Raw genomic sequence first — 25,773 nt, 5'->3', positions numbered from 1 at the left:
TAATAAAAACCTATCTGAGTGTTTACACACAACTCACAGGCATTCCTTGAATAGACAGACCACTTGGCCCTTGGGGTCCAGGGGGACCCTGAGGTCCAGGAGGGCCAGTTTCACCCCGAGGCCCTTCTGGTCCCTGTAAGGCAAGAGAGGAAAGTCATCCCAGAGCTGAGACCCTCTGGCACCCAGGAGATATTTCTGCTTAGCACACTTATAATGTATTTCCCTAAATAATTTTCCCTAAGACATGAAATATTCATGGGATACCAAGGCACCAAACCTCAAATGATTCACCTCCCAGGCAAAATGTCATCAGTCAACCAAAAGAGTAAACACACAAGACTTGCTACAACTTTATATTTTTTTGCTCCCATAAATAAGAACTCTATGCCAATTATGTGAGTTCCTAGACCTCCCACATGCCATAACAAATCCAAAAGATATAAATGCTTCAAGACCACCCTCCTGGCCTGTGAAGATTTATACCACCCATCCGAACTATACACTCTGCAGTCCAGTTGCCTGCTGTCAACTACCTACCACACGCCATTCCTCTGCATTTACTGAAGACTTTACACCTACCCTGTTTTCTTTGTCATTTAGTCTTGCCACTGCCCCTATGCCACTTCAGCGGCCTTTGAGTGGCCTTCCTTAACCTGAACATTATTTAAGTTCCTCTCTTCTTATCATCAGAATTTCTTCTCACTTTAGCAACTCTTACTTCTGTAGTTTGGAAGTAAGTTTATTGTGGTTTGGCAGAAACTACACAGTTTGGTAATTTTAGACCCAGAAAATCTACTTCTCCTCAACCTCAACTCCTTCCCCTTCTTTCATCCTGTGACTCCAGTGAAAGCCAATCTTTTATAAATTAAGACTTCCAGACCCTGGGTATCATCTTAAATGTGAGACTCACAAATCCATTACTAGGAACAGGCAATAGAGAAGAAAAAGCAAAAGGGTGTAAGGGGGTGTTAAATAATAAGTGTCACCTGAGACATTATAAGTTTTAGGTATATGAGGCAAACCGTGTGGAAATGTCCAGTTGTTTGGGGGTCAACAGAAGTCTGAACTGAGATGAATTTTGGGGTGGTTGAAGATGTATTTGTGGGTGAGATTATTAAGGAGATTGTATATAGAATGAAAGAGGAAATAGATAAAGATTGGATGACAATCAGGTAGAAGGGAGAAAAAGAGAAGCCTGGGAAAGAGTCTGAAATGAAAAGACCCTAAACAGTAGGGAAAAAATGAAAGCAGAGAGCCGGAGTTGTATGGGAAAGGCCAAAAGAAGAGGAAACTTCAAATAGAGAGCTGACAATCGGGTCAATGCCGCAGAGATCTCAAGTAAGGTAAGAATTAACCACAGGCCATGGATGTGGTGCAGGAGACACTTGGTGACTAACGAGAGCAATTTTAGAGGCTGCCTAGAGGAATGGAAATCATCTGTTGGTTAAGAACAAGTTGGGTTTTACATAAATGGAATTTTACACTAAGTGTTCCTGTGTTTTTTGCTCCTTTCAGGTGGCAGAGTACTTTGAGGTTCATTCACAGAGTGGCACGTTTCAGCAGTATGTTCCTTTTGATTGCGGAGTAGTATTCCATTACGTGGATAGACAGAAAATTGTTCATTTCCCTATTGAGAGACATTTGGATTGTTCCCAATTTTTTGCAACTGGAAAACTGGATAAAGGTAATGTGAATATTTACACACCCCCCAAACTTATTTTTGAGGTTAGGATGTAGAAGCACTGAAGGAAAACTATTTTTATAAGAAACAGTGAGAGCTTGTTTGGAGGTTCTGGCAGGAGAGCGCAGCTACTCGTGTACCCTTGGACCGAAAACCGGTCCTCTCCTCTCATTGGGAAGGTCGTCCTCTTCAACAGAGTGCGCAGCTTCGGGAGGCATGCCGTGGACTGGTGAGGGAGGAGGCGGACACCTGCCTAGCCAACCAGATCAGCTGAATCAACCCTGGTGATCAACTGGGTGACAGATGTTGCAGCCAGATTGACCTCACATCCATGACCAGAGGGTGAGGGGAGGGAGATGACGGGGGAAAGAAGAGGAAGGGTCAAGTCAAGGAACATGTATAAAGGACCAGTGGACAAAGACAGCAGCATGGGGAGGAGGACTGAATGTGGGAGGTGGGGGGTGGGTAGGGCAGGGGAGAGTGATGGGGGAAATGAGGACAACTGTAATTGAACAATAAAAAATTTAAAAACAAGAAATGTTGAATAAGAGAAAGCAAGAAAGCGGTAGCTAGATTTTTAAAAATATGATGGAGGTGATTTCCACATATTACTTAATATTTGTAGTTATTTAATAATATATTATTTATATATTACTGAGGAATTAGGAATGGATTAGGAGGGCAGAAAGTAGGTGGTCCATTTTATTCTGTAAAATATGAGATAAAAATGACGAGGAAAGACCAGAGATAGGGCTGCTCTGAGCCGCACAATTACTATTAACTATTCACTGCAACAGAAAGACAAAGCCAAAAAATAGAAAATAACATGGATTGTGGGCTTCTGAATGGAAAGCATAACCTGTTCCTACACTGTCCACCCTGGTAGACACATGAGCATCCTTTCTCCAACAAGACTTTTCCCGAAAACCACTACATGCTTGCGTCTGTGATCCATCAAAATCATCATACAGAAATACCCACATCAGTGGTGGGCTCCTGGGGATAGAACCTTCGAGGAAAGGGCTAAATCTTGAGATCATCAAATATCTATGAATTCCTACTACATCTACATCGTCAGAACCATCACTCAAGGAGAATGTCAAGCCACAGAGTCGTAGGGTTAGAGGTGTTCAGAGGACAGAGCAGCACCTACAAGAGCTCCTCAGCATTGCCCTGGGGTTAAACCAAGGAAGACCCAGCATATCATTGTCTGAGAAGAAGCTTTCAAACCACAGGCCTTCTCACAGTATATAAGAAATGAAGCCAAGTAAGATACTTCATGTCTGGGTCTGAAATATGTGTCACAGTTTCAGAAAATGAAACAAAAATGAAGATTTCTTCCAGTCCAAGTTTTGAATTGGCTAGTACCTGATTAATTATATTCAGCCTTCTTTTATTTACTACTCCCCCACCCCATATTCTCTCCTAGCCTGCTTCACTTGTTTCTAATTTTATAGTAAAAAACCCTGCAGTGTTCTCTTCTCCAAGAATAAATACTATGCAAATTTAATAAGTAACCATATTGAGACAGTAAGTCAAGCAAGATGGGTGGAGAACAGATAATTTGGATTAACGTGGTGAAAATGAGACAGGGAGTCAGATTATAAAGGGCCTCCAATCCCGTGCCAAGGAAGGTGAATTATAACATTCTCAGGGCAAACAGCATATGAAAACAGGTTTTAAGAGTGTGATATGACCTAGTATAACTTTCAAGGAACAGATCTGGGGGAAGATGTGAAAAATCAATCAGAAAAAGCATGCCACTGAAGCCAGGAGACCAGTTAGAAGATTTACCAAAAGCCAGAGCGAAGATGGTGAAGGCTGAACTCAGTTAGAGGCTGGGCTTCTGCCATCCCTCCCGGTGCTTTTGTGCAAAATAGAAAAACACGCGCCTTGACATAGCTCTGCACAGTGTGGTCCTCTTGGTTGGCGCCTTTGTACAACACCCAACCTCAACCACTGCACTTGGTGGCCTTGGGCAGTGCGAGCAGAAAATAGAGTGCCTGTTTGGTTATGCATAGTGGGAGGAAAGACGGAGGGATTTCCAAGCTGGCTGGGTCCTCCAGCCTGGGAGGGACTGCTGCCTACTTGCATTCAGGGCTGCTCTAACAAAGCAAGAAAGAAGAGAATGCTTCTCTTCTCTCTTCAAAAAAGAGAGAGGACGACACCTCTCGGAACATTTCTGACCCGGAAACCTTTCTTTTCACCAAGTTAGTAAATATTCTGACTGATGAAAAATACATGTCTAAGAATAAGGGGAAAGATTTAGACACAACTTTGACAAACAGGTAATAACCTTTAGATTACAAAGAGTAAAAAGTACTGAGCTCCAAAATCATTACGGTTAGTTACGAGGGGGAGAGGAGAGTGAGAGGGGTATTGAGCTATGGAGACTGAGAACATTACCTTTGGACCCTGTTCACCTTGCTGGCCCTTTGGTCCTCTGAGTCCTGGACCACCCTGGCAAACAGATGTTAGGTATTAGCACACAGACACATCTTAAAGCCGTTTATTTCACCCATTTTCCTTACTGATGTGAATTATGTAATTCTCATTTTGGGTCAAGGCCAACACACTGTGTAATGATACAGGCTCATCATGAACCTTAGCTGGAAAGTCGCCACCCAGACAGACCCAGCCTTGCCGCTAATGATTTCATAATCTGAGCAAACATTCTATGCCAAATACTTTTAAATTTTAAAAAGTTATGGGATTGTTAACATTTAGTGATGTTAGGATTACTACTACTAATGGAAGCAAATGATAAAATATACCACTAATCAAAAACAATATGCCTTATACCACAACTTTGAGATTAAATTATTTATTTAAGTTGTAAAAAGCATGTGAGAATAAGAACTCTGTATTTACACTGTAAAAAACTTACTTGATTAGTTTTTTCTGTAACTTCAGTTATTTGCATTCCTCATAAAGGTTTTTGTCATATTTATGCACCACATAGAGTTATTTAATAACATTTTCCTTATATAGGTACATGGACACACATAATAAATATGTATGTATGTATATCTTTGCAAACATATATTCCTTGTATATATGCAGGTAAATACATAACCTTTGAATACTTCTAATTGAGTTTCTATTTCACTTAAATCAATTTTAAAAGCAAATATTACAGCACTACAGTAGAAAAAATATTACTTGCTAAGAATAGGAGGAAACCTGCCCTAGCTGGCATAGCTCAGTGGATTGAGCGCGGGCCTGCAAACCAAAGGATCGAAGTTCTATTCCCAGTCAGGGTGCCTGCCTGGGTTGCAGGCCAGTTCCCAGCAGGGGACCCACGAGAGGCAACCATACATTGATATCTCTCTCCGTCTTTCCTTCCCTTCCCCTCTAAAGATAAATAAATAAAATCTTTTAAAAATATTTAAAAAAAGAATAGAAGGAAACCTTAAAGATATACTATACATGATATTATTCAATTTAGCTAAATTTTGTTCCTACTGAAGGTTTTGAGTTGCAGGTTTGCTCTCTATTAAAAAAGAATAAAACGTATCAGCATGGTCATATGACACCAGGCTGAGAAAGTCACCTTCACCTGAGCAGAAGGGTTAAAAGACTATGGGAAATGCAGTGTCTTTCTCACTATGTGATTCCAATTTATTTCCTGCTATGTCCGTGACTACTGAAAATCATATGGGTACCATCGGCTCACATCGTTTGGAAAAACACTAGATTGGATGATCTTTAAGGTTTCTTCCAGCTTGTTTTCAACCATTTTAATTCATTCTCCCCACAACATCAGCTTATCTTTGAGACTTTTTGAATATAATTATATAACTCATTTTATGCATGGGTATATATGTATTTTTAAAAACCATTACCTATAGCACTTTTGGTACTATTTGATGTAACTAGATTGCATATGTGACATCAAACTTTTTCTATGAATTTTAATTTCATGTTATAGAAATTTTCCATACTATAACATTGGGATCTCACTTATTCTTGATGAGTTACATAGCTGTCCATACCATGGATACACAATAGTTTAACCATTCTTCCACAATTGGAAATGCAGGATGTTTCCCCACAATTTTTTGCTGTTTAAACAATAATGCAATTAACATCTTTAAACATCTTAAATGTAAAAGTTAATATGTAAGTAAAAATGTTAACATTTAAGGTAGCAACAAATAGAACTATAAATGAACCATAAACTACAAATATGCAAATACATTCTCAAATTGTGCTCCGAAAAAGCTATGCCATCTGCCAAGAGCTTAAGAGGGTCCCTGCCTCTCTAACCCTTAGTATCTGATATTGTAAAATTAATGTTTTCACTAACCTGATTAGTAAAAGCAATACCTTATTATTAGTTTGATTTTTATTTCCCTTAATGCTACTATGATTGCACATCTTTTCATGTTTATTTATTTGCATTTTATCTCAATGCAACTACATATATATATATATATATATATATATATTTAGTTAGTTAGTTTTCTATTGAGTTGCATGTATTTTACTCTTTAATGTGCAGAAATTCTTTATACATTTAGGTAGTACAACTTTAACTGTTACAAATAATGCAAGTATCTTCCCCCAGTGTGGCATATATTGTTGGTTGGCTCCAAAGTCTTTGCCGACTCCTTTCCATGTTATTTCTCCTGCTGTAAAGCCTGGAAATCACAGGGATTTGCTTTCCAAGCCTCCTCTGCACCTAGGAATGGGCATAGTACTCAGCTTGAGCCGCTTTGACGAAGAAACAAGCCAAAGAAAACCCAGGGGGGAAGCTAGACCAACGGGGCTCCTTCACGAAATAGGGACCTCTAAGTCTTTTGTTGAGCAAACAATGAATGTCTGAATGTCCTAATGGGTCACACCACTGTGTTCGTGTGAAATTTTCTATTTCTTGTAGCAAGCCCAGTGCATCCGGAGCAATAGACCTAGTCTGGCCAACTCTTTAATTTTGTTTGCACATTTTTAAATGATTGTGACCAGATGACTCATAGATATTCATGCCAGAGGCACCATGTCTAAAGGCCAGGGACCATTTTACAATTCTAATTTAGTTTCCATCTTATCCATGACCCTCATCCCTGAGGACATGACAAGAATTCAACAAATATTTGTGGATGTAAAAGTCCATCTTTTAATAAGAAAGGGTTAGTTTAGGGAAAGCAAATGTGGTTCTTTGTCCCATGTCTCTCTATGACTCTCCAGTTATGTTGGCACATAGTACTACTGTGTAAATTCTTGAATGAGAAGATAATCACAACTATGTTAATCATTGGACAGGGTGTATTACATTTTATTTGAGGTATTACTTCTTAAATTGTTTATTATACTTTCAATATTTTAAAATTTCAATAGCTCTTCTCCATTTTACTTTTTTTTTTCTCAACAAGTCAGAGCTCAACCCTCTGCATTCACTTCTCTGCTGCTTTCCTCTCCTTACAAAGTTTGACTCTTAGGTCATATGGAAGTAAATATTTTAAAACTTGTTCCAGCAGTACTGCAAATGAAAAAGCCTGAAAAGCCTCCAGCTAAAAAAGTTTACTAATGCTGTTTAAAATAAAATAAACATTATCATAATTAAGAACTGAACCCTTAAGTACCAGGAATGAGGGAAGAACAAAAAACCAGAGCAGCCAGCACGCACGCTGAAACTGCCCGGGGGGAAGATGGAGAGGATGGTGGAGGTTCACTGCAAAGCCTGCATTTTTTAGCCCACACAAGGCAATGAAGTGTGCACTTGGGTTTGTGGTAGGTGGGGGGAGGGCAGGATACGAAACATTCATTGAAGTTGAACAGCTTGAAAGACGGCACTGTGAATGAGCTAGAAAAAGAATGGCCGTCTAGCAGGTGGATGACCAAAATGTTGTTTCCACTTTAGCTATGAGAAAAATGGGAACTATCTTTCCTAAGAACCATTAGCCCATACCTGATTCTTATACAATCTAGGGACTAGAATTCACACGGCTTGGGAGGATCAAACAAAAACGCAAAGTTAAACCTAGGGTGGCTTCCAGGCGGTTGTGTGCTCGGGATGGGAGCAAAAGCAGGCATGGGATATTCTCTGGAGGAATGTGGTTCAAACTCGGGCTCAAAATAGTCCCACAGATACAGTTTCAAGTCATGTAAACTCAAATATACACAAAAAAAATTCACAAAATACACAGGGTAATAAGACAGAATGGGTAAAATCAGCAGGAAAACAAATGGTACAATCAAAACCACATACACTGCAGAGATACTGAAATTATCGGATTATCAGATAAATAACATAAACTATATTTAATATAATAAAGAAAAGTGGCCTTGAGAGGGTTCCAAAAGAAAAGACTACACAAGTGACCCAAAGTTTTAAAAAGGAACCAAATGTAACTTCTAGATATGCTAAAGATAATAATGAAAATCAGAAACACAATGAATAGGTTAATTGGTGTATTAAACATAGCTAAAAATAGAATACACCAGAATATAAATTTAAAGAAATTACACATAATTAAGGGTGGAGATGCAAAGTAGAAAATAAGTAAGAGAAGTTAAAAGATATGAAAATAAAATTATAAGTTATAAAGTACATCTGGCTGGAATTTCAGAAAAACACAATAGAGATGATGAGAGAGAAAGGCAATATTCAAAGAGGTAGAGACTAAGAAAACTCCAAATTTAATGAGAATAATGGTGTTCAAATTCATGAAGCCCCAAATTTCCAAAAATGAAAAAAAAATCCACAACAAAACATATTGTAGCTAAACTTCAGATTTAAAAAAAGGGGTCTTGAAAGCAACCAGAGAAAAATGATTTCTCACAGAATGACAATTTGACCAACAGCTAACTTTTCAATGGCAACAATGAAAGCTGTAAAATGGTGTCATAGTATCTACAAAGTGCTCAGAGAAATATAATTATTCATCTAGAATTGTACTTAGTTTGGGAACTTGCCTAAGGGTTTTAATTGAGGTCAATATTCAACTTTAAGCACAATAGGAAGTTTATTACTGTCTTATGTTACTACGTGAGCAGATGCAGTCATCAGTGTAGCAGGGTAGCTTTACCACGCAAGGCAGGGTGAAGCCTTGGTTGCTTCCATCCTGCTGCTCTGCTCTGTCCCAGAATGTTGCTCATCAAGGTGAGCTCACCACATGTGAGTGCTAGCCTGTTGAGAAGGATGAGGCTGGTGAAGAAGAGCCTTTGTTTCTCCTTAAAGAACAACATCCAGGGTGAGTGCATCTACCTTCTCTCTCACTGGCCAGAACTTAAGGCCACAGATGCTAAGAAATCAAGCCCCTAGCAGAATGGCCACGTACTTGGCTAAGACTTGGGAGGTTCTACCATTGAAAAGAAGCAGTGGCGATGAATATGGGGAGAGGGGCAGTTAGCAGTCTTTGTAACAACCATCAAAACTATCCTTTAATGACATGGGAAATAAAAACCTTTTCAGATGAACAAAAACTGAACATTTACTACCAATAGTCTCTCATTAAAGAAACGTCCAAAGGGTGTACTTCAGGAAAAGTAAAAATGCTGCCAGAAATTCTGTACACAATGTCTGGCATTGTGCACAACAACAACAAAAAGACAGCAAATACGTAGGTAAGTCTTAACATCCAATAATTTATAACAAGAAATAAAATGTTTAATTTGTGATGATAAAAAATGTCTGAAATACTGGGTAGCATCAGCACATTAATTATAAAAAAGAATAATCTAATAGAAAAGAATTCCAAGAATATCATGTTAGTTGAAAGAAGGATAGAAATCTTGATTCTTTTTACTTTGTCAAATATGTCTATTAAAATTTCTAGGTGAACTATTAAAAGAACATATATAGAGAGTATAGTGTCCAAATTAATGGAGAGGAAAAGAATGAAAATAAAAGCAAAAAGGCAAAAATTGCAAATAAAACCTCAATCAACAAAGAAAGACACACACACACACACATACACACACACACACACACAGTGGAAAGATAGAAGGCAAAAATCAAGGTGATGGATACAGGAATATAAATCCACATAGGTTAATTATCACAAACAATAAATTGGACTAAACTTTACAAAAAAGATTGTAAAACAAGTTTAAGAACAAAATCCAAGCATATGCTATTCCAGAGACATGTGCAAAATATAGAGACCTGGAAAGGTTAAAACTAAAAGAAGAAAACATATATCAGAAAATAATATGAAAGAAATGTTGATATAGCAAGGGGAAGACAATTGTTCTAATTTTTTGGCATATGATAACAATCTTAGGATATATAATGCAGAATTACAAATGGGATTTGACAATTTAACAATTAGAATGGAAGATTTTAAATATCTATCTCATAATGGAAAGATAAAGAATTAATACATAAAGATTTTAACAATATAATTTACAATTTCATGTAATGAATTTTATATTTGAAATGTTGAACTTCTGGGGGGCAAAGGGAGAAAAATTGGGTCAACTGTAATAGCATAATCAATAAAATATAATTAAAAAAATAACTAAAACCTGTTAGAAATAACCTTCACAGTTAGAGAGTACACATTCTTCTAAAGCCTACACGGAAAATCTGTGAAATCTGACCAAAGGCCACAAAGCAAATATCAAGAATCAAGAAATGTTAAAGCACGGGTTCTATACAGACTATCTTCCATGATAAAATACAATAAAATTCATGTCAATAAGAAAAAGATAAAAATTGCACATGATTGAAAATTTAAAAAGACACTTCTAAGTTAATCATGGCTAAAAGAAGGGGTAAATAAAAATGTAAAAGGTGAGAACTGCCAGAAATATTAAATTTGGCTACTTTAGAATTAAAATTTCTTGACAATATAAATTCCCATACACAGCAACAAACAATCCATGGACCAGGAAAAGATATTTGCAAGCAATATTGTTTAAAAAGGGTTAGTGTTCAGTGCACAAAAAACCACTTACAAATTAGTGAGGAAAAAATCTGCTAAACAAAACCCTAAGCACGGTTTACAAATAGGTATTTACATAGAAAAAAATCCAAATGGCTGAGAGACAAGTGAAAGACTTCTCTACCTCACTAGCGGGGAGGGAGAGTCATGTCTAAAATAACAATGACACAGGGCCTCTGTCATCAGATTAACGAAGGCACTCCTATTGGGCAACATCAGAGGGTGTGGGTGAGGTGCTTAGAGGCCAGCTCTCATATGGAGTTTGGGGAAGAGGACATTGGGACAATCACCCTGAGGGGGTACTGGTGAGTTTCTTCATGAACTTGAAGATGCATCTTCCTTATTCTGCACAAAATCTAAGCATTATTGCAAGAACATTCACTTATGTTTGCAAAGAGATGTACAAAGAATGTTCACTGTAATAATATTATTGTAGGGAAATACTCCACAGTAATGGGTCAATAAACATAGTTTACATAATGGAATACCTTACAGCTGGTACAACAAATAAACTAAACAATGTGCATTAGCCTTGATAAAGTTCAAAGACATGTTCTTGGGGTAAAAAAAAAGTCATCTACACACCGTTGAAAATAAATCTTTGTTTTCAATGCCCAGATTAAACTCAAGTTGTACATTTGATTAAAGTTTTATAAGGTTCAGAATTTTTATATACACATTATCGTATATAGTCCTCACAATAGCCGTTAAAGAAGTAGGTGCTCTTTTACATATAAGGTTCCAGGGACATGGAGGTTCAGAGTGACATGGAAGTTCAGAGTGATATGTGGGTTCACAGTGACTCAATGACGCGCTTGATCTTATCACTTAAATTTGATGCTTTTACCATTACTCCACATTTGCTTCTTTGGGATAAAGAGTCTTTTTTTTTTAAGTATTTGGGTTCTACATCCATAGCCTGACAGAATGTTTTATGTGCCAAAGATAAGGGAAACTGCTGCGGTATTTCAGACGCATTCAGTAGGCTCTCCTCCTTTTTGTCCACTCCAGGAAATAGGGCCCACAGACAAAGGACAGTTGTGTTGGTGGTGGTGCCAACCTGCAGTGAAGTTTCCCGCTGCAAGCCAGCTGTCAGCCTGGGTTAGTTACCTCCCGAACACAGGCCAGCTGTGCCGGGCCGCCTCTGGGGAAGGCTGGTCGGGCTTTGAGTATTCCTCCCGCAAGGTCTGGGTTTCTGTGTTTGCTGGGGTGCCTGGTCTCCCTGTTTCCTTCATCTTCTGCCCTGATAGATTTGTCATTGTCCAACCCCAGTTTCGCAGGTTCATCTCTTCAACAGTGAACATTGAAACACATTGCAAAAGATTTATCATGGTAAATTCAAAGACCTAGATGGTGTAATTTTATATTTTATAAAACATGCTTTCTTTCTTTAAATCTTCTTCGCTCTCTTCCTCCTTTCTCCTTCTTCTTCCCTCTCCCCACCCCTTTTTTGTCTGTAGAAAGTTCCAGTCAGTAGTGGAGAACTTCTTGCTCAGATGAGATACTTTTCCTGAAAATTTCAAAACCCTCCCTTCGTGTGTAAATTTTGATACAGAATGGGCAAGAAGAGGGTATGCAAATACTACAGGTACAAGCAGAAGGCCAATATGTGAAACAGCCACACTGAGAATAAACCACAGGAGTGTGAAGGTAAGATTTTGCATATACATCAACAGGAGGGGTTGCCTTGCGGAGTGGTTAAGGGCATCATCTCCAGGAGCCACGGGACCTGGGTTTGGAGAGCTGCCCCTCCAAGCTGTGTTGTTTAGGCAAGTTCTTTAGAACATCTCTGTGCTTCACTTTGCTCATAGGATTAAGTGAGTGTTTAGCACAGTGGAGTGCACATACTAGACACGCAGCAAGTGGTGACTATAAATGTTATTAAAGAACACTTAAGCCCAGCTAGGCGAGACTTACTGGGGGGCCTGCTGGTCCCAGGGCGCCTTTGCTGGTTTCAGAACAGGAGCAGGAATGGGGAAGGTCTGGGCAGGTCTCCTCATCCCTCTGAAAAGAAAAAAAAATAGCATAATTGCTACCAAGATGTTCTGTACAAGTTGTTTTATAAACTCTAAAATTTTTTTTTATTTAGGACACTTTAAAGTGAGTATTAGTCTAGAAAGACAGAGAATATTCTCTCCTGACCACAAAAATCTTTTGTTTTAAAGAAAAATGAATGGATGTCTAGTGAGTCATTGATAATCATCATTATTAAAGGAGGTTGTTAAAACCAGCTTGGGACTCCAGGAGAAGAAAGAAAGGCAGAAGTGGGTGTGAAAAAAATCCCCACAAAACCTGCCTACTATTTAATTCAGTTGGAGCCATTGTACTCGATGAACTAAAGGTCTTGCAAACCTTCTTTGTGTTACAATGTTTTCTTCCATTTCAAAGAAAACTTGTTGAAAAATAGTCAACCAAAACAACTGCATCTGTACTAAAACAAACAAACAAACAAACAAATCAAAACAAAAGCTGAGCTTAAACACATCCTCAAGTCCCTGTAATAATTTCAGCTACTGCTCACATTCTCTGGCTAAAAAGAAATCACAGCATCAACCTAAAGCTTTGAGACAGGAGGTCATGCTTCTCCTGGAGACTCTGTTGCCATGTGACAATACAAGCAACATTATGAATGTCAGGCTGAGTCTATCTGCTGAGTTCCTGGAGGATGGAGAAGACAGAGCACCTGCAAAAAGCAACTGAGTAATTTGTGAATATCCATTTGGGATAGCGGCCAAAAAAAAGTCGACACTGGGATAAGAAACTATACAACTTAATCAGTCCCTTAGGAGAAAGAGAAAATGAGCTTCATTATTCAAAACTTTGGGGAAAAGTTAGAGCTGAATAGAGCACAGATGATAATTAAACCATCAACCGGAAAATAATTTCAGTCTTTGAAATATTCACAATAGAATCCCCAAAATGTTGAGCGAAGGATCGGTGTATCCTGTGCATACTTTTCCCTAAATGTTGGGCAATAATCAAAGCTGTCAGCTCATGACAAGACAACCCCTTGCTAACACATCTGGACAGCTAGAGGGAAATGCAACTTGAGTCTCCCGAAAGATTCCCACAGTGAAGCTAACAGCAGGTCCCCTGTGACCACAGACTCGGAAATGGTTTTGCCGTTGCTGTTGACAGTCTCCATCCGTGGCTTCCTACCACGAAATGAAAGAAAAGCTCTGAAAAGGCCCGAGTCCTTCCTGGGAGAAGCGGTCATCACCTTTTGTGTGATACACCTTAGGAAGCTGAGCATTGCCCCTTCCAATTTCCAGTCCACCTGCATGTAAGCATGACATCAGCGCCTCTGATTTAATTTCACTCCAGAGCCTACTTAAAAACGTATTTTGATGGAGAAAGAGTAAATTATTTCTTTCTGAAACAAAGCCACCAAGATTGTACTGCCTGTGATAGATGATGTGATATGTTGTAAGATCTTAAAAAGGCAAACCTCCCAAATTTTATAGCAGCTTCTCCACATTCAATTATCAAGACATAACTACTGTTCAACCATGGTGGGGCCATCTGTTTCAGCTCCTGGGCCCTAGGGATCTTAAGATATTAAGATCTTAAAATATTCCTATAAATTATGAATCTTAAAATATTCCTATAAATTATACATGGCATTAATAATGAAAAAATTGTGTCTTTCTAGTACCATCCCATAAGTTGTATCACTTATGACTACGATTCTGAAACTTGTACCAAGATGCCCTGTCACAACATAACTAACTCACCAGGGTTCTGTGAATGTTGTAAACACTCAAGAGAAACAGCAGCATCAGGCACCAGTGAGCATTTGTATGAATGACTAGCTTATAGTATTTCACAGTTTCAACATTAGATTTTGAAACAGTCTTTTGATGATGTCACATGCTAGCAAACCTGGTTTTCCAGCAATTGCTATGAGGGAAAGCAAGTACCAGGAGAAAAACTAATACGCAAAAAAGGGGGAGCATGGAGATGTCCAATTGGTTTCCAAGATAAAAGAAACTGTACACTCCCAATAGGCACACACATCTGATTAAGGAATTGTGGTTATAAGAATAAAGTAAATAGATCATTTTTTTTTCTTTCAAAGTTTTCATATGGCCACTGAGATATTACGACATAACACTTAGGGAGAGGTTCGGACCTAATGACTTTAGAAATGTAATTGTTAGGTATTTGGCTTACAGATGCCACGAAATACGCCAGCCCTAAAGGTTGCATGACCCAGGAAGTCTGGGAACATCTGGACCGTGTCCCTGGCATGCCAGGACTTATGCCGTCCCAGCAAGGATGGCAACGTGTCCTGCTGGTTTCAGAGGCACCTCCTTCTTAGTGTCTTTCTAATCCTCATTAGCACCACCATGAACCACCTCCAACACGAGTTTTACAAAAGCGTTTCCTTTTCAGGGAAAATGTAATACAACTTTAGAAAAGGTCAATAAGGAACAGACCAAATAATGACTGAAGGTGGCTTACCAGGCCTGGTAGTTCACAGCATTTGTCTTTATTGGCCCATGACGTGGAGCACACGATATCGAACATCTGTAACTGGAACTACAATGGAGAGCGGAAATTGTCATTCAATGAAAGACAGACAGACACCTTGTGTTTGTAACTGCAATGATTTCACACTATACATCAATCATAGAATACCAATACATTTATAACGAAACCCGACTGAACATACAAGGTCATTCAACAATACCAAATGAATTAACTCCTCGGAGACGCAGCAGTCTCCGATTTTGTCTCCAGTCACTCCACCTACCAGTGAAACTCCCCCATCAGTCACAGCTTCCCCGCGCTTCTCCACCTAAAGAATCTCAGCGCCTCTGCTGAAACCTCCCCAGCACTGCCCTGCGCAGTTACTCCAGGGGGACTCCGGAATCCCACAGCTCTCTGTGTGTCTTTCATAGCCTGTCTCCCACCACACAATCAAACTATTTTTATTTTCTCCTCCTTAGACCGTGAGCTCTCAAAGGACAGAGAACCATTTATTCATCGTTGTGTCCTTTACCACAATATGTAGCACATAGTAGGTGTTTCATGAAGGCTTGTTGAATTAATTCTGACCTGAACTATTCAGGCATACATACTTGTTTGCCTATAATAATCATAACTATTTAATGTTCTGGTTAAGAAAAACACTTGCCAAATAACAATAACAACAGCAGCAAACATTGTGTGAAAATCTACTATGTGCCAGGCACAATCCTAAGGACTTTGCCTGTATCCCTGAATCTTCAGGTCATCACTATGAGGTATCATAATAGCAGTATCAACCCCATTCTATAGATTAATACCTGGGATGAGAAGGCTGAAAGCTGAGTTCTGGCTGGGATTTAAACAGCCCACCTCATTTTCTTATGGTTCCTTTTGCAGTGAATAAAATTTTGTTCTAATATTTAAAATACAGATACCCAAGCCTAACATTACAGTGCCATTTGTCTGGGGACATTTATGAAATGGGACCCATTATAACAGCGTTAGATAGAATCAGCGAAATCTGGAAGTCATTCATCCATTAAGAAATTTTCCATTTCTGAGCAGAGTCCTCAGTGTAGAAACCTTTTCGTGACTGGGAAGATTTATTTAAGCAGAGGCCTTTCACTAGCCCCAAGCTGGCACCAGGCTTTCTTGAAGCTTTTCAAATAAACATTCACCATCTAATCACCTGTAACAGTATAATGTCCACATCTACACCTTTGGCTAAACTTCTGCCTGGTTGAGTAACTGGACATCGTATGAGCTCATTTCATTTATGCCAGGGGTTGAATGCCTACTAAGTGCTGAATGAGGCCGATACTATCATCTGAGGAATGCTGGTGGGCTGCCTTCCTTTTCAAGTTAAATGAAGTCAGCAGCCTTTTTCTTTGCATGAGCACAACAAATTGATTCATAATTGTTTTGTGCTCATGGTGGTTTAGATTCCTCAGCCTTTACTTAGGGACTTTCTTCCAGGGCACATTTCTGGAGACTGATTTAAAAAAAACTCTCTGGCTTTTATTCCAAAAGCAATGGTACACATATTTGTACCAATTAACTAGGAAACAGCATATTGAAAGATCTTATATTTGAGTGCCTGTAAATGCAAGACATTATGGTTAAACATAAATTATACTTCAAGCAGCTGATGCCAAGAGGCAGCCTTCTTTTACTGCTGTAACTTCTTTTTTTAAGTAACTGAACATTATTTTATATATTTATATATATATATAATATAATGTATATATATATATATATATATATATATATATATATATATATATGTAGGAAATAAAAGGAGAAAGGCATAAAACCTCCCACTTCTACTTTTTATAATCTCTTTCCAGGGAATACTGAGCCAATCACAAATGCTTGCTTTTCACTACTGGACATTTTCGTCTGGGTGTAGCACAAAAGGCAAGTCATTTGGTGTCAAATATTTTGGATCCTATGCCAGAAGATCCAAACTTTTCCTGAATCATCTCTGACTGGCAGCGTTATAGTTTCATTAGCTATCAGAAAAGGCAGAAGACATTTTTTAGGAGAAGGAAGATGGGAAAAAAGAACAGCTGTTAAGTTTCTTCCCACACGTGTTTTGACGGCTGAGTTAAGCCTGTTTATTAGTTTAGTTCCTCTATGGACTTTTGCTGCCTATAAAATATTGCACCGAGGAACACAAGTTGTTTTTATTGTAAATGTAGGTAATTTCGATATAGTAGTACCGTATCCCCAGGTCCATTAGTCTCTTCCACTCAACTTTGGTTCAAAAAATATATTTTGTTTAAAGACTGAATATTTAGAGCTTTTCTATCATCTGGCATTTTTTTTTAATCACTGCTGAATTCGCCCAGGGAATGCTGACCTATAAATTACTAATCTCAATGATATGATCATTACTTCCCCATGGTAACCCAAAACTTGCACATTACACATTCCCTTTTGCTAGGTAGTGTAGTACAAATGTGTATCAAGATTTCTTTTTTTAGCAATCTGTGACTTCTAGATTGAAAACTGAAGACTGAAGCTTCTCTCTTGTCCTGTACTAAGACAGTTAAATAATAACCCCAAAGGCAAGTGAGTTTCCAATCACATTCTTGAGATCTAATCTAATATCCATTTAGACATAACCAAATTCTTCAATAAGTGAGTAGGCTGCAAATCTATTTGGTAATCTTTTGCAGAATTCCAGAGTCCAACAAAAGCCACAACTTTTTTCCTACTAGTCTTACAAAGAACTCTTTTAATCATTAACTTCTATAAACTCCCCATTGTCTACTCCCATCTGGGAGTTACCACAGAGGGTGCTCTATGTAATCGCTCTTTTTTCATGGACAAAGTTAAGGATTTAATGCCAGCAGGATGGAAACCTACAGGAAATTCTGCTTTCAGAAATAAATTCTTTGATGTTTAGTTGGCCGTATATTTAGAGTACCATTATTCCATGGAGCGGTATTGGGAATAACTGTAGTTATAAAACTGCAATTGTAGAACACAAATTAGGAGAGGTTTTTTTATACAATTACCAGATGGCTGGCAATACCATACACGAATAGAATATGTGCAAACACAACATTTTAACAAAAGTCATAATACAAGTCAAACAGACGACATTCTATTTACTTTCTACCAAGTATTTCTTGAGAACTTAGTTTGTTTGTATAAGATTTAACTAGATACTGTGATAGCGGTAGAAGAGTGTGGTTGTAAATGAAGACCATGTCATGGTTTCTGTTTTGAGGAATTCATCCTCTAGCTAGAGGGGTGAAATATATGAAAGACGAAGAAAATAATATATGACTACACATAATTGTGTTCAACAAGTCGTGGAGGTTTAGATGGAGAAGACGGGTGAGATGGAGAAGGTACTATTGACATCCTTCCATAATAAGAGCTGCTCTTCATTGAATGCCTATCAAGTGCCAGGGATTTTAAACACATTAGTTAGAGAATAAAATATAATTTAGTCAGTGATTTGAGCCCAGAATCTCATACAGCAAGAATTGTTTCTCTTTCTTAAATTACAGCCTATTTACTTATCCATCCAAACTTGCATCCGTCTACATCCATTTACACAAGATTTCCTTGTTTGCTAATTCTAGATCTCTGTATTCTGGAGTATGCTATCATAAAAGTGTCTTCCACGAAGCAGAAGATGTGTTTCTTAATCAGCATAAATTACCACACATTAAGAGAAGATAACTCCTCAGTGTCACGTAAACATTCTTAAAAGTCTCTTACTATAACTGAAAACAAGAGAGCCTTCTAGAACTCTTATATTCTCTCTTTCTAAGCATCTAATCCATAGTTCTCCAAAGCAAAATAGAACAAAAGCACTTTAAAAATACCTCAAACTTCATGCTAAGTGAAATGAGTCAGACAGAAAATTCAAGAACCATATGACTTCACTCAAATGTGGGATAAAACTGAAAGCAACAAATGAATAAACAAGACAAACAGTCAAACAAAAAAACCCTTTAGACATGGACAACAGTGTGGTGGTGACCAGAGGAAAGGGGCTGGGGAGGTGGTAAAGGGAGACAAATAGATGGTAACAAAAGATATGACTTTCAGTTATGGGTATGCAAATGGTTTATCATAGAATTAATTGTACACTTGAAACTTATACTTTTATTAAGCGATGTCAGCACCCTATGTGTGTGTGTACCAATGCACTCCAGGATTTTATGTCTATTATTACCGCAAAGAGAAATGCCATAAAAGAGTGGGATCCCAAAGCAGATCCCTTTACCACTCCAGGACTGTTTGCAGGTCTGCAAAGTGAATGGGTTTCACCAGAGTAGCGTGATTGCAACAGGCACCTTAGGGTCATTGTCGGTAGGACACCTACTTCCCCATGTCCCCTCTCCCCTTCAGTCAGCATGGATCTGTTTTCATTTTTCTTATTTCTTTATTTATTTGACAAACTTGAATATTTCATTTGTACAAAGGGTTCTCCAGCTTAAATAGCACCAGAGAACCACCAAATCTTTCTGAAGTTTCATATAACTGCCTAGTTCTACCAACCTATGAAAGTATTGTATAAGACAGTGACAGTAATTCAGAATTAATTTTACTTTTTTCTGAAATAGAAGAGAAATATAGAATAGTTGGGGTTGTTTAAAAGAATAAAATATCCTCCAGGCTAATTGGTTCTAATTATAAAATGACTCAAATTAGAGACAGCTAATCAGCGATGACCCCATGATGTTAGAAACAACAGCTTGTGCACACTGTTCTTTCCTAGTGGGTGATGAGTGAAGGGAATGTGATTTCTTTGCCAGTTGGAAGTCTCCCAGGCTTCAATTTCATGTTGTATAATGAAAAATATATTATCTTAGAATGATTTATCACCTAAATAACTATATGATCAAAGGGTAAACTTCACATTACCAATAGCAAAAGTCTAGCTGTAAAATGCCCAAATCTAACCCAAATAAGAGGCTTATGTCAATTTCCTATATATAATAATTACATATTTTGTACAAATCCATGTTTGCTTATACAAATGAAGTTCATTTACAGTTTTGATTCTCATTGACAAATCATTTATGCCACAAACCATATAATGAGTATTTTACTATTTGAATTTTAAAATGCCTTTAGAAACTAAACTAGCTTAATTCTTGGAGTATAATATAGCAGTTCACTGCCAAGAGCTTTGACTATACATGCTTTAGTTTATTTATAAAGGCCATTATCCATCTATATCCATCCATCCATCATCCATCCATCCATCCATCTATCCCTTTACCAAAGTCTTCCCCTGGGTAATAAATAACTATATTTTCAAAAGTCTGTCTTCTATAACAATACACTGCTTCACCTGGTTGCCCACTTACCGGTGCAGAGTTTCCATTGGGTCCTCTTGACCTGACCATCCTTCCGAGGACTTCCACCCCATCCACCGTGATGTTAGCTGATTCATTGATCACCTTCGCACCCACTTGCTTGCAGTCAAGAACTACTTTGGCCAAAGTTTTGTTGACAACAATGTGTAGCTGGATAAAAGTCAAGATGTTTTAGTAGGTGAGAAGTAAGAAGAATATCAACCAAGGGCACACAATTGCACGTCTCATCACTAAAAAGTATGGACGAGAAGAACAGGAACTGTCTCTGTGTGTTTTGCCAGAGGAGAAAGGTTCCTACTTTCATTGTCTCCACGACCATCAGGGACCTTCTCTGTTTTATTTAATTAATACTTTTCTTCAAAATAACTTCGAAACGAATCAGTTTTTAAAGAATCTAGCCTCTTCCGAAAGCAGTGCAAGTTATGCCTTTTCTGAATGCACATTAAAAGAAACATAAGTATGTAAACATAAGCTAAACACAAAAATAAATGTAAACATACAATGTATTTTTAACACATGTGAAAAGTATTAAGTATAAAAGTATTAAAAAAGGCTGGTTGATTGACCAGCAAAAGTTACTTATAGTACTACCATAGTTGGCAAACCACACTTGCATAATATTTTACTTAATTGAAGGTGAAGAGAAAAGACCTGGAATGCAAAGGAGAATGAGGAATGCTTTCTAGAAACTCCGGACCTCAATGAAGCTCTTTGGCTGAATGTATGATTCCATTTTCTGAAACGGGACCCTCTAGAGCCTGGAGGGCCGTGGTACTATATTTAGGAGTCTACACAGTCCTCGTGAGGATGTGTAAAAATCTGCATTATCGTGTAGGCGATGGCCAAAGGTCAGTACACACTAAATGAGACACAGTGTAAGCAAGTTCTGCCATGAAATTTCAGCGCCGATACATGCATTTAAACGTCCGATGTCTGCCCCATGAGCACTTCTTGTTGGTGACGGGCTATTGTCTAGTGAGCTAAAAGAGTGAAGTTTATAGGAAAATAATGATAGCACGTTAAATGAAAGCCAAAATAAGTTACAAATAGCTGAATAAGGGAAGGTATTGTTTATTTCTTGCATAGAAATTGAAAGCATAAAACTATACCAATTTTACTCCATATTTTATTTGTTACATCATGACATAAATAGTGGAAGCTGTTGAGAATTCTTTTTTCTTTAAAAAGGAGTTAATCATAATCTACCCAGATAAACACAGCTGGGGTATATTACTTGTTTCATATTAACATCTCCTGTATAATCACTTAGAAAAATACAGTTTGACTCTTATATGTTTTTCAGCCTTGGAATATTTTTCATAATTATAAATTATAGAAATTTTCATGTTGAGTGCTAGACAACCTAGTATATAATTTTCATGCTTTAAGAACTGTTAACTTGTGAAGGAAATTATTCATATTCAAAAAGAAATTTTGTTTTACAAAAAGAGACACTGAAAAGTTTTTAGAAATATTTTGCTACTTTGCACTTGAATATCCATTTATATAATAATAAGTTTTTGAAAGAGATGTTGGGGCCATATTTCATATCCAAAGTCCACAAAAGAAATCCAAGTGAAAATCAATAAGAAATTAAGGTAAAGTGCTTATTCAATTACGACACAAGTTTATAAACAAATCCAATTTGATCTGCACAAACTGAATTTGCAGATCAAACTGAAAACCCAAGATTTGTCTTTAATAGATCTATTAGTAAAGTAGTTGGTTCCATGACACACCTTTCCTATTTTATTTGCCTGTTTAAATTCATTAAGACTTAGCAGCCCTGCCCAGTGACTGGTTCAATTCCTGTTCACAGCACATGCCTGGGGTTGCAGGTTCGGTTCCTGGTTTAGGTTTGTACAAGAGGCAACCGAACAACGTTTCTCTCTCACATTGACGTTTCTCTCCCTCTCTTCCCTTCTCTCTAAAAATAAATAAATAAAATCTTTTTTTAAGAAAGACTTAGCAAAGTGGTCCTTGACCAGGTAGGTCAGTTTGTTACAGTGTGGTCTTGATAATCCAAGGTTGTGGGTTAGCGCTCTGGTCAAGACACTTATAAGAAGTGACCAAATGAATATGCAGGGTCACTGCTTATATGCAGTTGCCCCATAAGTAACAGGGACAACAAATCCATCTCTTCTCTCTCTCTCTTCTTCCCTTCCTCCTCTCCTCTTCCTCTCCAAAGCCAATAAATTAAGACTTAGCAAAGTGGAGGGAGATTTTACTTCACATAACTTTCAAAAACTTGAAGGTTTATTCATTTGAAACCAATTTTTAATGAACCTTACCTATAGGTCTTTGAGTTCTTCTGGTAAGGTAAGCAAAGCTAAAATTTACCTAAAATACATAAAAGATTCTTTGGAATGAGAATGACAAGTCCATACCTATTCCACAGGTGAAAATGGCAATATTTTCTTAATACTCATGAAATCACATGTTTTGCACCTCCCCTATAATTTTTTCTTGACTACTTTGCAGCAGACACTGCCTAAACAAGAAGAGAATGATGTCAAGAGGAATTTGGTGAGAAATGACAGTAACCCCCCAAAAGTGCTCATGGGACCATTTTAAACCATCAACAAATTGATCTCCGCCTGCATCTCATGTGTTTTTATGATATCTTGTATAGTCCTATTCAACTAGGGAAAAAGTACACTTTTATACCACTTGTATTACACAAAACAGTCAGAATTTTGTTATGCAATTGTTCATATGCAGTTTTGTTATTAAAAACCCCAGAAAGGAGCAAAGTTGTATGTTTGACCAAGTTCAATATCAGGAGACAGAGCCAGGATGACTTCTGCACTGTATCCCTTTTTTCACTTTTACAGGCCAGGAAGGGCTGGGTTAAGACGCTTTTGCCAAGACCACCCAATAAATGCTCTGCTCTCCCTGCAGTCTTGGTGTCTCATGCCCAACAGCCCGGAGATCAGGAGGGTTATTTGCCAAACCCAAAGGAAACAGTATATGTGGGAAGGAAGTCTGTGTACTCCAGTGATCACCAGATCCATGTGCTTCCAAGGTGTAAAATGTTAAGGAACAGAGCTCTTAACACAAATGCCAAATTAAAAGAAGCACAAATGAAGTCAGGTTTTACAAAATTTGTCCTAGGGGTCACTTTTATGAGGGCAGTGACGAGTTGTCTGTATATGTGTCCAAAAAATCAGTGCAGTCAGTTGTATCTATCTTTACATTTTAACATGGTTCGGCTGACAGTGGCTTTCATCTGCACGGGTAGCCAGGCAGACCAGCAGCCCTTTCTCCATCACCCACAATGCCTGCTTAATAATACAGTACCCTCTACTAAATTGTTTCTCATCATGGGAACCTGGACCACTTCTATCATACCTCCTGGGGTACCAGCTGAAAAAACGCACATTTCAAGGTACCAGATCAGAATCTCTAGGCGTTGTTAACAAGCCCTGCAGGTAATTCTCTCTCCAGTTGAAATCTGAGATCCAAAGCACAATAGCAGGTTTTCACATCTATCTGTTGCTTTGCCCACAGTGAGCAGAATAAAAAATATGCATGTATAAGGCATTACCTTATGAAAGCTTCCATAGAAAATTTTCCTAATTTCAGGTCCTTCAAAAGTAACAGTTTGAAAATCCCCACTGTAGTCATAGTTGAAATATGTTAGGGTTTTCCCACCATCTAATCAAACAAAGAAAAATCAAAACATTTTAGAAAAAAATTAAAGATGAGTAAATAATTTCCCACAATTCAACACGAGACTGAAAGTAATACGTTCATTGTTTTGAAGCTTGTCTAGAACAAAGTGACAAGTAAGGAAGGAAGGAAGGATCCACAGCCCTTGGGTTGCCCAGGCTTTTAGTTGGCCAGGCCAGCTGACTTAATGTGGTAATGATGGCCAGGCAAAGACTCCTGCACATATTCTTCCTCTACACTTCCTTGCCTACACTCCTGACTCTATCACCCTCTTGAAAGAAGGTTGTCTGAAGCTAGGATTAGAGGCAGACAAAAAAAAGGAGCATGAAGTTAATCAAATCTTAAGAAATAGAAACCAGACTCTTTGCCGAATTAATCCACTACAGCAGCAGACTTTCCCAGGACATGCAAATTATACCACCCCCAAAGAGTGATATTCCAATGTCTTCCATTACGAACAAACGAAAGCCTTCCTAATCGTCAGTATTTCATGTTACAAGGAATATTTTATTACATAGAAATAGGAATATTTTTCTAATTCATTCCCAAGTTACAATTTAATTCTTCACTCTGCTTCCAAAAGGAAAAGCTAGTCTTAATCATTTTGAGAGACTTCATTGTTTTCAAGTTCTTGGTGTGTATGGAGTTAGTGTCTTATACCTTTTTAATCTGTAGCTTTCCCTTAGATTTAATAGCAATGCAAAATGCTTTCATAATATCATATTAAGTTGTTGATTCATTTCCATGTACTGAAAAGTCCTTTTATAAATACTGGTTGAAAACAAACCTAAAATACTTTTCTTATCCAAATGTTTGAGTTAGTACCTAAGAGGAGCCACTAAATTTTGATTCTTGGCCTCACTGCAATTCGAAACTAAACACCTCTTTAGAAAACTCATTGACTTTAACCAAACATTAACCAAAAACTTGATGGCCTTCTTAAGTGATCATTACGTGTGATATCCAAGAGTGTGAGGTTAAGAAGCTTCTTTCATTGGTTCCTTCTCAACTTTTCAACATCCAGACAATGGAGTTTCCCAGTCTTCAGATCTATTCCTCTTTTTCTAGACTCATTCGTCAGAAGATATCACTGGGGACCATGGCTTATATATCACAGTCATGACTTCCAAATTTATTTCTCCATCTCAGAATTCTTCCCAAACATACTGCTGCCACTCTGACATTTTTTAAGTACGAAACAGGCATCTTACAAAATATTGTATTCAGGTCAAAAAATGCAGTGGTCTCTCATCGCTGACTGGCTCCCCTTTCTCCCACCAACCTTGCTCTGCGGTTGTCTTCTCTATCTTGGTACTTGTCTCTTTCACCTGCTCACTACTGTACTCCACAACGTAGTGCTGACATATAGTAGCAACTCAGTGAATACTGACTAAATGAATGAGTAGATAAATAAATGCACCAACTGTTGCATATTTCATTGAATTTACTGACATGGCTTAAGTGAGTTATTCTGCAATATACACAAAACAGGCAAGATGACATGGCACATATATCATTCATACACGTGTGTGCAAATGTTCTATAAAGAAATATACTTACTATCTAAAATAACTCCAACTAAGGGGTCCGAATTTTTATTTAAAATCTCCCAAAGGGCAAATGGCTCCTCTGGAGTGTCAGGAAGGATCCGGAACAGAAAAGTGATTGTATAATCAGAAGGCAAGCCTTCTGGATGCAAGTGCCTGAAAAC

General features: G+C 37.9%; 1 protein-coding gene across 3 annotated transcripts in view; it reads right to left on the bottom strand.

The window, feature by feature from the left end:
* The window catches only part of COL14A1 (collagen type XIV alpha 1 chain), a 196,983-nt gene that overhangs the window by 48,296 nt on the left and 122,914 nt on the right, over positions 1–25,773 (bottom strand). For all 3 annotated transcript variants that reach the window (XM_037048457.1, XM_037048454.1, XM_037048455.1), the window contains exons 32-38: positions 25,623–25,765; positions 23,938–24,047; positions 20,382–20,540; positions 15,034–15,111; positions 12,487–12,573; positions 4,088–4,141; positions 38–133 (exon numbers count right to left, since the gene is read on the bottom strand). In XM_037048457.1, the coding sequence (XP_036904352.1) occupies positions 38–133; positions 4,088–4,141; positions 12,487–12,573; positions 15,034–15,111; positions 20,382–20,540; positions 23,938–24,047; positions 25,623–25,765 (727 nt within the window). The remainder of the gene's footprint in view (positions 1–37; positions 134–4,087; positions 4,142–12,486; positions 12,574–15,033; positions 15,112–20,381; positions 20,541–23,937; positions 24,048–25,622; positions 25,766–25,773) is intronic.

The sequence above is a fragment of the Sturnira hondurensis genome, unplaced genomic scaffold (genome assembly GCF_014824575.4).
Source record: "Sturnira hondurensis isolate 20B ecotype Veracruz unplaced genomic scaffold, ASM1482457v3 Scaffold0006413, whole genome shotgun sequence".
Classification (NCBI taxonomy): Eukaryota; Metazoa; Chordata; class Mammalia; order Chiroptera; family Phyllostomidae; genus Sturnira; species Sturnira hondurensis.
The sequence above is the reverse complement of the archived record's forward strand: the minus strand, read 5'-3'. Positions and strand labels throughout refer to the sequence as shown.